The following is a 12,274-nucleotide window of genomic DNA, read 5'->3' as shown; positions in this document are numbered from 1 at the left end:
ATAAATAACCGAATTTATCTAGCTTCTGAACAATATCCCAATTGGCAATTAGCATTAGTCTAAAAACAAAATATAATTCAGAAAATACTCGACATATCAACAAAACATAAACAGAACATATCCCCAACACATATCAAGTTTTTTTTTTAAAACATCAAAAGCATAAACACTCATTCAAAGTAACTGGAAAAGGGAGGCGTAAATAACCATAACCGTTCCCGCCTCCTCAGCACGAGCTGACCGATCAATCTAAAACATCAAGAGAGGCGGGACTTAAGGCAGAACAGCCAATCATCACCCGGTCACACGCAAAGATAATCCGCGACTTTGGGCTTGTTTTTTTATCCTGTCGCGTTAAAAAATCATAAATCGCGGGTTGCGTTTTTTTGGGCTTATTTAAAAAATATCTGTTGCTTGTTAGGAAAATTTGACAAGCAACTTCGTTGCTTTAAATTTATGGTCACAGTTTTACACACATGCATTGATTGACACTTTCAGATTACAGCTAATCGCCAATCAATTAAGTAATATCAATTCTGTAACGTATTTCGTCAAAACATTCAGCCCCCTCCTCCCCCTCCCCCCTATCCCTCCTCACGTTTTGTTCCCGTTTGCTGATTTTTGCTAAATATCTTCTGCTCTTCATCTTAAAATAAACGAGAATTTCCAGTTTAAATATTGCAGGCTCATTTATTGTAAAAAAAAATAGTTAATGATAAATAAGAACGATGGTAAAAAATAATCGAATTATATTGGTCTTGTTTTCAAAGCTGAGGTTGCTTATTTGTCTCGCGAGAGTTGGCAACTATGGTCGGAGGGGAGAGGAAGCAGCCGCATCGAGCGCAGACACAGAGCGGCCAGAGAAACGGAGGAGCGACAACTGCAGAAAACTGCAGAAAAAGTGCGGGTGTTTAACCCTCTCACCGGGAAAAGTGTGGGTGTTTTCCCCCACGGTTGCAACGCCCCCATAGTTGCCAACTCTCGCGAGACAAATAAGCAACCTCAGCTTTAAAAACAAGCCCAGAACAAGCCCAAAATCGCGGATTATAAGCGGACTTGGCAACTATGGACGCCGCTGTTCGCAGTATGTTTCTAAAGTAGAGTTCTTCTTCTTGTGGTGTTTAATGGTGGTTGGGAGACCAACTTAATGGAGCATTCCCGCCACCTACTGGATAGGAGTGTGGAGCGTATAACGGTTTGGAATTGGAAACCAATACATACATGAAATAATCATAATAATAAAAAAAAGGGAGTAAAAGGGTATCTTATGTTCTATTAATCATTCTTGAATCTTTTAGGAAAATAATTAGTTGCGCCGTCCTACAGGCACAACCTAATTTACCAGTCTCTCCTTCTCTGACCTTCCGTGCATCCGCTTCATAACACAGCCAAACACAATATACAGACATGTTGAGTAACGAAGAGTACTCACAACATTACAATTCTTTGAGATAAGAACAACACGTTACACATATTCAAGAACAGCTTCTGTTTGAAGAGTCTAAGATGAAAGCTTGATAACTCTCCTGTAGCTTGGTGATAAGAGCATGGAACTAGCAATGCCAAGGTCTTGGGTTTGAGGGATTGTACATAGTCAGAAACAAATGAATGCAATGTGAATCGCTTTGAATAAAAGTGTCTGCCAAATGAATAAATGAAATGTAGAATAAAATCAGCAACAGCTATGAGACCATTTTCAACAAAAAAACTTGAAACTTTCTGCGTTTTGGGGAACTGAAAAAGCAAACTTTAAGAAGGGGTCTCAAAGTGCAAGTTTTTGAAAACGACAGCGTTATCATATCCGAGTAAACTCTGAAGGTGCTGTTTTCTAGAAACGAGGACATCATACTCATGCATGTTACATGTTAAGTCAGTAGGCATGTGTATTACCCAAGGTTTGGGAGAAGCACGTGCAGATAACTTACCCGGCTGGCATGTTATGATCAATCTTACCAATCAGATAATTAACCCGGCTGGCTTTCCATGACCAATCTCACTTAGATACCTAACCCGGCTGGTTACCTATAACCTAACCTACCAATCATCCTTTTAGCACAGAAAAACTTTACAAATAAACAAGACGCATTCCCTCATTCTCTCTACATTTTCGGAGCATCCCTCATCCAGCCCAAAAGCCTCTTTTTACCGTGGTATAACAGGGGGCTATGACCCGAGTCCGGGCACACACTAGGCCGGGGGCTCTCTCCCCGGACAAGGGGCGGGCGCTCTGATTTCGGAGGAACTACCAAGCTCGGAGCCCTCTCCACGGGACAGGATGCTAAATATCCATAATATCCGTCCCTTATCATCCGTACTTCTTATCTGCGAGGCTAACTCATGGAACAATAATGGTTCATGCATGCTGCATGTTTGTACAATCTTAATTCACATGAATTCATGCGATCCGTAATTTTACAGATTTTTCATTTTACAGTTTTTGTACAAACTTTTCACATATTTGTTTTTGCACAATCTGCTTTTGTGTGCTGCATTGTTGTTTTTCTAATATCCTTACGTTTTTGTGTTTTTAGAGAAGATCCCCAAAAACACAGAGGGGATGAGTCATCAGGCAACCAAGTTGGGTGGGAGCTGAAGCACCAGAGCTATGAACTCTTCACAATCCAAATTGTCATGATTTGCAAATGAGGACCCAGGTGCAGAAAGTGGTGGACGGAAAACAAAAATACTTTTTTAACAAACACAAAACTAAAGACACACGATGGGGGAACAAACGAGAACTAAGACTTTTAATACAAATAGAACAAACCAAAACCTCCCTCAAGGAGGACAAAACAGAAGAACAGAGTACTAAGAAAAACTAAGACGGAAATACACTACATAAACTTCAGCCTTGGGAATCAAGTGGATGTTTAATTGCTTAAATCACCAGAGGAAACAGTTATGTCAGTTAATATGAATGAAGAGATGATGGGAGATTCAGAGACAGACTGAAGCTGGATCAAACTGGATATCTCACCATCACAAAGACCGGAACTCTGGACTTTATGAAGTGACCGATGCCAAACTCAAGACATTCAACATTACTGTCTTACAAAAACATGATGAGATTTATTGCTGTTTGAGTAGTTCTACAAGATTATGATGAAAACAGAAAAGAAATCACTTCAATGTTATGTAACGTTACATTGTTACTATTGACCATGCTACTGTGACCATGTCACGGTCAACAGAAAGTGTGCGTTCAATCTACTCACCCCCTATTTCCTTACTATCCAACACCCAAAATGGCAATTAATTACACCTACACCAGAGACAGGAAGTGACATAGTTTCCAAAATTAAAAACAGCCATTCTGCACCTACACTGTCTAGTCTTACTATCAGTAAATAATACTAAAACTATTTACTGTTTATTTACTGTTCAGCTCTTCTGCCTACTGCTGTCATCACCATTTCTTCATCTCTAGAATGATCGTCAGGCTAAAAATGTGTTGTGTTTAATGAAGAATGTGAATGAGTCTCTCCTGGTACAAAGGAAAGAGTTTATTGTCCAGCATCAGTGTGTCTGACTCAGTGACATCATCATCTCTTCTACTGCTTATTAAGTTATGTTTAAAACAGTGACCAGTCCAGCAGTGTCTCCTAAAGAAGATTACACTGCAGCGCCATCTGGTGGTACATATATTGAGTAATAATAATATACCAACTCACGTTAATATCCAGATCAGAAAATGTATTTTAAAAACATTATTGCTTTTATTGCTTTTTCAGATGATACTGACAATCATCTGAGAAAATCTCATCTATAATATTTCACTGTTCAGTACCTGCTTCTGAGAACCATCTGTATTTTGATTAATTTATAGAAATGTTTTGCATGTTATGCAGTATATTTTGCAATGTGTCTGTTACACGATTAATGTGCAAATGATGCGCCATATATATAATGGAATCATGTTAAATAGCCTTAATATCTTAAAAGCTGAATAGTTTCTTAATATAATGCACTGTATTAAATCCAGAGATATTACTGGAAAGCAACATCATGAATCTTCTGTTTTATATCATCTTTCGTTATGAGGTTATTATCCGATCCAAACATCCACAGCATCATTTAGTCGGTAATTTAGCATCACATCATCTCTCTGTATGTCAGCATCCTCATTACCCTCAGGGTGTATGTGACTGAATCTCCCTCTATCACTGACACCAATTTCTCATCATTTCATAACAAATATAAAAAAACATGAACTTTCAAACAATAAAATTTTGGGGGCGAGTTTCCCAAAAGCATCATAAATTGATTTTAGAACCATTGTCACCATTCGTGTGGTTTTGGGAAACGCAGCCCTGATTGTTACACTGTAAAAAACAATTTCTTGTTTTTTGTTGGTTTATCTTAAACGTTAAAAACAAATCACCTGGTTGCCTTAAAATTGTGAGTTAATTAAACTTAAAAATATAAGTCAACACAACAAGGAATATTGAGTTAACTAATATTTTTAGGTTAACTCAAAGTTTTGAGGCAACAGGTAACTCATTTTTTTAAGTTGAACTTACTATTTTTTACTGTGTGCGATGAGCATGAATCTCTTGCATGTGTCTTGCAAGGAGGAGTTATCAGGAAACCAAGCTGGGTGGGAGCTGCAGCACACGAGCTTTAAACTCCTTACAATCCAAACAATGAGAGGAAGAAAGTCATGTTTACAGAAAAGCATTGAGAGGATTATAAATACACATTGCAGGAGGTCAGATTGAGTTCACACCGCCACGTTCAACCTCACGTCTATGTGGTTCCCAAAGACTTCATCATTTCTTATAGTATTGAAATGTGAAAACCCAGCTGGTCATTTTTGTGATTTGCTTTTTTCTACATAAAATCATCTCATAATATATAAAACATTCTCTGAACACATAATCTTGATATCTTTAATATTGACTGAGTGAGACATATGTCACAACATTGAGCTTCTCACCTCGAAACACAACCTTGACTCTTAGATCTGTTCATTTTGGTTCTCCTGGGATCGATGATCTCCGGAGATTCAGATTTTCATCACTCATCACTATATGTAGGCTTACTATCTTCGGTCTTCTGGAACTGAGCGATGACTTCAGCTCAAAACCTCCAGACTTCGGGTGGGCGGAATTACCAAATAACATATTTCACGGAACGAGTCATTTTATTTCACTGTACATTTCAAGGTAACAATCTCCCATTATAATTCTATATCTCATACCAATTTTTTCTTAGATTGACATAATTCATGTACTTCATTATTCACAGTTCATTTGAATGCTCACCATAGTTATAATGTAAGCAAGTTCTGAACATTTACTAAAGATATCAAATTAATTTCTGATAATGAGATTTATTATTTATTAATCTATCTTCTGGCTATATCATATGTTTACAGTAGGAAGATAGACAACAAGTATAACAATGAAGTATAAATACATGCACAAACAATGAGAGTACAGTATATAACTGGTATTATAAAATGGTGTTCATGGGGTCTGTACTGTTGAATATAACATATACTCCCAGACGAAATGAATGAATGAATGAATGATGCATTTTTACGATCTATAATTGAGTAAACACACACTCTGGTTACACTTTAGACAAGATACTGAACAAAGGAACAGGCAGAGTATAAATGGTGTCCGGGTAATGAGTCTGATGACAGGCAGGTGTGGGGATGACTGATGAGTGACAGGTGAGGGAGACTCAGGGAGTGTGGAGAAATTAATGCTTTAATGCCTTAATTTTAATATAATATAAAATAACTTATATGTAATTTCAAATGTATCTGTTGACTATAGTCAATTTATCTGTAAATCTTCATAATTTATTATTTATAGTTATTCTTTCAATCGGGACCTGCAGTCGCACAGAGTCTCACGCCGGACGGGTAACTAGATCAGAACTGTCAGCTGATCTAGTCAGAGGTTGCCGGGTAAACTAATATCATTAAGTCTGGCCACTACATGCTGGCTCAGAAACATAACAATAGTTATTTTAGTCACGAACATGCAACTTGCTAAGGCAGATGATAGGTGGAAATCTGTAACATGTAAGCTTTAGTAATGCCCCATTTATAATAAAAAGTCTAGTATAAACTTGTCCATACCTATCCTGACATATCGATTTTGAGGCAACAAAACAGGCTCCATTCAATCTACGTAATAACACTCAGAATTTTTCTTAACAAATCAAGAATGACAATTTATTATGCCAGGCAGGTACAACATCAATTTAAATCACAGAATGTGCATACAAAGACAATTCTAACTTTATAAGATTATCAACAAAGTATAAAAATAAAACCACAAAGTTTATCATGCCTGGCAAAACTGAGACACACAGTTGCAGTTGAGAAGATCTGAGTCTTTTGCCAACGCACCTTATATACCCAGATGTAAGAAGCCAATGGTGAGTGAGAAACTTGGTTTGTTTGTTCTCTCTTGACTGAAGAGAGCATCAAATGAGATCTCAATCTATCTGTAAACAGGATTCCCTGAGAAAGTCACACCTCTTAGATGAGTGCAGGTTATGTCCTAGAGTTAAAAAGCTCTAATACACTCTTTGTTAAAGAACTACCCTTTTACCCATCGCACCATGACCTTTAAAACAATACCAAACATGAATCATCACAACTTCATACTATGACAATAAATGATATACACTGTATGAAATGTGTAAGCATTTATCCAGTGATCAGGGCCTGAAAGATGAAGGGGAGAGGTGTGATTAGAAGAGGGGGTTCAGTTCCTGGGTATCAACAACCCCTGAGGGGAGGGCAGGATATCACTCCTCAGGATCTTGCAACAAATTGGGTTTCATTGATTTGTGTCCCAGAATCACCTACATATGGACATTGCCACCCGTGATAAAAACACACTGGACAATGGTTACAGCAACATGAGAAAATCCATTACTGCAGCCAAGAGACATTACATAGAGAAGCTGGACAGTTTCCACTCTAATGTTGACGCTGGGCGGATGTGCCAGGACATGAAGCATCTCACAGACTACAAGACTCCCACGAGGACTACTATCAGCTCATCAGACAGTCTGCCGGATTACCTCATCACCCTCCACACACACACTTGGACCACTCAACCCCTCCCTCACCCCACCTACTGTCTCATCAGCTGTGGCAAACAATGAGCTGAGGAAAATCAACCCCAACCACACAGCAGCTTCAGACAGACAACATCCCTGGACGGGCCCTCAGAACTTGTGCTACGGAGCTGACTGATGGACACTCTTCCATCTTCAACATCTCCCTCAGTCTGTTTCTGTTGCTATTGTTATCATGTAGTTGCACTCAATTTGTTACAGCACTATTGTTTTTTGCACAGAAGTTAATACTTTACATTAGCATATATATATATATATATCATGTACATAATCTATGTTTAGTTTTTAATATTGGGTTTCAGCATTGTTTTATTATTTTGTTTCTCACATTCTATGTAGGTGTGTATTGTTTGTGCATGTGCATGCACTGTCTTGGCGTTCATTGTTGACATCAAAGTAAGAATGTCATTGCTTAGGGAAACTTGTTTCCCCAATTGTTATTCCAGTATACTCTTGTAACAATGGAAGGGTTTAAAATGGACGAGCACGCCACGAAATTTGGGGAAGAGTGTTTACCACAGAAAAATCATGTAAGCCAAACAGGCATCAAAAACAGGTAATGCCAAATAACAGGTTAGTAATCCACAGTCAATGTTCAAACACAAATTTAAGTCCACACATCATCCAATCGTGTCTAAAAACAGGTAATTCCAAAAACAGGTAGGTAATCCTAAAATGGTTTGTACAAACAAGAAGTTCACAACAATACTCGACACGGTGAAAAGCATAAGGGGAAACTAAAATAGTTCAAACAAATGACTGGCAGGAGCGGTATAATCTAAGATGGCGGGAAGTGCAAGGGATACTGGGAAATAGAGTTTGTGATCAAACGTCTGGTGAAAGTGAACAGGGGGACGGGTGGGGAGCACTGTTTGAAAGACTAAGTCCACCTTCCTCATCTCCTCCAGAGGATAGTTTTAATCCGTCTCATACAAAAACAGAGAACAAACACAGGCAATTATTAAGAATTTTTGACACAAATGGTTACTATACACTGACTTTTTTTGTATGCTAAAAAAAAGATGTATTCAGATATCACAATATGAGGTGCCTAATGCCGCTCCTACTGTGCTCCAAAAAAAAATACACTAAAAATATTAATTCAGTGAAATGGTTGTGAAAATGTATGTAAAATCATTTGAACAATTTTAACAAAACAAATATTTTGGGTTTTATAAAATAAAATGGATCTTTTTAACTATTTTCAGTCCACTAAATTATTTACCTTTACACGTTTTGAGACAGTTAATCACAGTTGGAACTCCAGCCACACACAACAGAACAGCACCTACACCTGCACCAATCGCCAATTTATTCCACAAAGACAGACCTGGTTCTACATCGGCTAAAGAGAGACAGACACGACTGAGAGTTAGTTTTTCTGTACTTATCCAAGAAAATCATTCATGCAAATATTAAAAGGGCTATACATGAAAAATATTGACTAACACACCAAAACTTGAGATATCACCTTGAATGAACTGGTTGTACTGTTATTTTCAAATCAGCAAATAAGTGGTAATCTAGCTATGAATATTCTTAATCTTACCAACAAACACGTTGAATCTCTTGTATATGGTCTCATTGTTGTTGGAGATCTGTAGTTGATAAACTCCCGTGTCTGTAGGTTTGAGATCTCTGATGGTCAGAGATCCAGAGTCATGATTCAGATGAACTCTGTCTGTGTATCTCTCATCAAAACCATACGTGATGTTATAAGTGTTTATTTTGATTTCTGCAAGAAGAACGTCTGGATTTAAAGCACCAAACATCCACACCATTAGATTGTGTTTCTTCATTTCCGTCACTCCAGTGTTAAGAGTCACTGAATCTCCTTTACTCTTGTTTTCTAGATCAGCTAAGAACACATCTGGAACACAAACATTCAGAACATTATAACACAGAGATATTTAAACCACAGACAGCAAATGGGTAAATAATAGTCCTCACGTTGTACAGAAAGATTGAACATTTTAATTGATGTCTGGTTGCTGAAGATCTTTAGTTGATAGGGTCCAGAGTGATTAGTTCTGATGTCATTGATGGTGAGAGATCCAGTTTGGTTGTTCAACTGCAGTCTGTCTTCAAATATCCCTTCATCAACATCATACAGTGAGATTTTCTGAGTCCCTCCATCCAATTTAGCGATTATAGAACTTCTGTACGACCATATCAAATAAACTTTCTTTATGTCAGTAACATCAGCGTGGAGAAAGACAGGATTTCCCTCCAGCACATGCATGTACACGGACTCACCAAACACACCTGAACACACAAACAGACATTTCAGCTGTATTACTGTATGTAATAAAACAATAAACCAAGTCATTTGAAAATGAACTCTTTCAATCACAATTTACGTTTAAAAAACCACGAGCAAAGGCTTTAACAAATTCTCTCTATGCTCTCTCGCAACTGCTCAACACTTGTTCACTTGTCGAGCTGACTTCTGAGACATTGAAGGAGTGGCAATGGCAAACTTCTCCGATCTTTTCATTGGTCACCCATCAAGCTCAACGCTCTGAGATGTGCCGCGACCTGGACATGTTTAGTCGGGGAGTTCCTCTAGGGCTAGTGAAGAGGCACACAGTGGTTACGACAGATGCGTCATGCTCGGGCGCAGTGTGCGAAGGCATGCCGGAGTCCAGCCTTTGGTCACAGGTACTGAGCAGACTGCACATAAGTCGCTTGGAACTGAAGGCGGTGGCCTTAGCTCTTCAGACCTTTCGGTCGCGGCTGGATCACCGACAACATGTCCGTGGTATCATACCTATATCACCAGGGAGGGGTCCACTCAAGAAACCTTTTCAAACAGGTTGCGAGGCTCCTGATGTGGGAAGATCGGCATCGACTCTCTATCAGAGACATACTATCAAGGGCGGGTCTTCCGCACGGGGAATGGAGTCACTATAGAGGGACACTTTTTCAGAGTCTTGTGCGACTATCACCAGACGTATATAAATGCTCTCAAATGGAGTGTTTCTGAAGTGGTTCAGCGATAACAGTTTTGAACCGGTGTCCTGTCCCGTGTCCAACATTTTATGCTTCCTGCAGCACAGGCTGGATAACGGTGGCCTCCCGTCCACGCTGAAGGTTTATGTGGCTGCTATCGCCTCGTTTTGTTCCCCAGTTGAGCGCAGGTCATTTCCTTCCCTGCTCCGTTTTTCAAGCCTTCGGCCTCACATGATTCTAACGCTCAGGTAACGGTCAGCCTGGTAAGGGCTTTACGGGCTTACATTGATCGTTCTGCCGGGTTCCGGCAGTCTGACAAGCTCTTCGTTTGGGGGACTCACTAAGGTGATAGTCCTGTGGGCAAGCAGTAGTGATTTTAATCTGATGCGGGCTTCAACCGGTAGCCAGTGGAGAGAAATGAAAAGGGGTGTCACTTGAGCCCTTTTGGGCTGTTGGAAGATGAGACATGCTGCTGCTGCGTTCTGAACCAGCTGGAGCGGTTTGATAGCCTTTGCAGGAAGACCAGCAAGGAGAGCATTGCAGTAGACCAACCTTGAGATCACCAGGGCCTGGACAAGGAGTGTGCCGCATGCTCATTGAGGTCTAACCTTTCTAACAGTACAGGAATTAACAGTAAAGGAAATAACGCTAAAGCGCTTTAGTCATGCTGTTTTGCCCTTTAACAGGCAGTATTAAAGGTAGGCTACTGAAGAATGATGAACTGTGTTATGATGGCTTTGTTGCCGATCATGAATGCAATGTATATATATTTTACATAATTTTATGGTTATGTTGCGATCCTGCTTGAGTATATCACACACAGCCCTGTCTATTCAGTATAACGTACGTGATACACAGAATCTGGGTTTTTTTAATATTATGACAATAAATGTGGCACTCACAAGCTTTTTCTGATCCAGTAAAATATTCATACTTACCATTCAAATGTAACAAGAGGATGAAAAACAGCAAGCTTTTCATCGTAATTGTGCAGAGAAATCCAGATATTGATGATGAAGATATTGAACAGCTCGTTGAGTTTACTCCTAACATCAGACACCTGCAAATGCTGCATTCCAGACACCTCGGATTTAAGATATTTCCCACTTCTGCACGGATACTTTTTAAATATTTTAATGAAACTAAATCAATGAGGATTAATGTGAGTGGAGCGTTCCTCGTGGGCTGCAGAGCACAGATGTGCAGGTCAGAGCGAGCTCACAGCGTTTGAAAGTGAAACTGAACACTGAGGGGTGGGGTCATTGTTTCATCCTTTTTCTTGAGGGTTGTGGACAAAAAACATTTCGCTCAGATTTTCAGTGCATCCCACAGAGATGGATATTATAGCCTTTATGCTACTTAACACGATTCAGCAAATGTGTTCGGAGGATTTAAAACGGCCCAATAAAGCATCTCTCTCTCACACACACTCTCTTTGTCTCTCTCTCACACTCTCTCTCACTCTCTTCAATTTAAAGGTACTTGATTTTGTGTTCTTACAATATTGCCAAAGCATTGAATATATAACAAAAGGCATACAATAAGTACAAAGATTAAAGTAAAATTAAAATAAGGTGCTGAGTATGGGAACGATATAGAATGAAATAAATTTGAAATAAATGAAATATTTGATCAAATAAAGCAAATAAACAAATGAAATATGGATAATAAAATATCAATATCAAAAGTAGATTTCAGAAACATGAATGTAATAAAAGTCAAGAGTGTATATGTGCATTGATCGTAAGGCAGTAGTTTGTGCAGCTGATAGATGAATGCAGCAGCAGCTGACGTGTGTCTTTTCTCCACCAGTAACATCTGCATTCGCTCTGTTTCTGAACACCTATCATGCTCTGGCATGAGCTTTGACATTTGTGAAAGTGTTTCTCTCTCACATCTTTAAATTGATCACAATGAAGGAGAAAGTGTGTCTCTTTTTCGACCTCACCAGTGTCACAATGTGCACAGACTTGTTTTTCCTTTGGACGCCATGATTGTCAGTGTCTGCCTTTCTCCACGGCCAGTCTGTGATCACTGAGTCTGTATTTACTCAGGATCCTTCTCTGTTTTACATCCCCAACTTTGTAGAGATGATCTACTTTGGTTTGAACTTTCCTTTTCCCAATGGTCTAAATATGAATTTTTACTTTCTTTGATAATTTGCTTTATTCTGATGTGATTTTGTTCCGACGTGCACATTGACTAATGTCTCTAG

General features: G+C 39.0%; 1 protein-coding gene across 1 annotated transcript; it reads right to left on the bottom strand.

The window, feature by feature from the left end:
- Positions 1 to 7,437: 7,437 nt before the first annotated feature.
- LOC130430487 (uncharacterized) lies at positions 7,438 to 11,225 on the bottom strand. Its single transcript, XM_056759602.1, has 4 exons — positions 10,998 to 11,225; positions 9,058 to 9,372; positions 8,657 to 8,977; positions 7,438 to 8,452 (listed from the first exon to the last, which is right to left on the bottom strand). Exons 1-4 carry the CDS (start codon positions 11,110 to 11,112, stop codon positions 8,325 to 8,327), a joined length of 879 nt encoding a protein of 292 aa, XP_056615580.1. The 5' UTR covers positions 11,113 to 11,225; the 3' UTR covers positions 7,438 to 8,324.
- Positions 11,226 to 12,274: the final 1,049 nt, after the last annotated feature.

This window comes from Triplophysa dalaica, chromosome 10, assembly GCF_015846415.1.
Source record: "Triplophysa dalaica isolate WHDGS20190420 chromosome 10, ASM1584641v1, whole genome shotgun sequence".
Taxonomy (NCBI): domain Eukaryota; kingdom Metazoa; phylum Chordata; class Actinopteri; order Cypriniformes; family Nemacheilidae; genus Triplophysa; species Triplophysa dalaica.
The sequence above is the reverse complement of the archived record's forward strand: the minus strand, read 5'-3'. Positions and strand labels throughout refer to the sequence as shown.

Coding starts and splice junctions, on each gene's coding strand:
- LOC130430487 (XM_056759602.1), bottom strand. CDS start 11,112: ATGTTAGGAGTAAACTCAACGAGCTGTTCAATATCTTCATCATCAATA. Junction 8,978..9,057: donor GTTCAATCTTTCTGTACAAC/GTGAGGACTATT, acceptor TTTGTGTTCCAG/ATGTGTTCTTAGCTGATCTA. Junction 8,453..8,656: donor GAGATTCAACGTGTTTGTTG/GTAAGATTAAGA, acceptor GTCTCTCTTTAG/CCGATGTAGAACCAGGTCTG.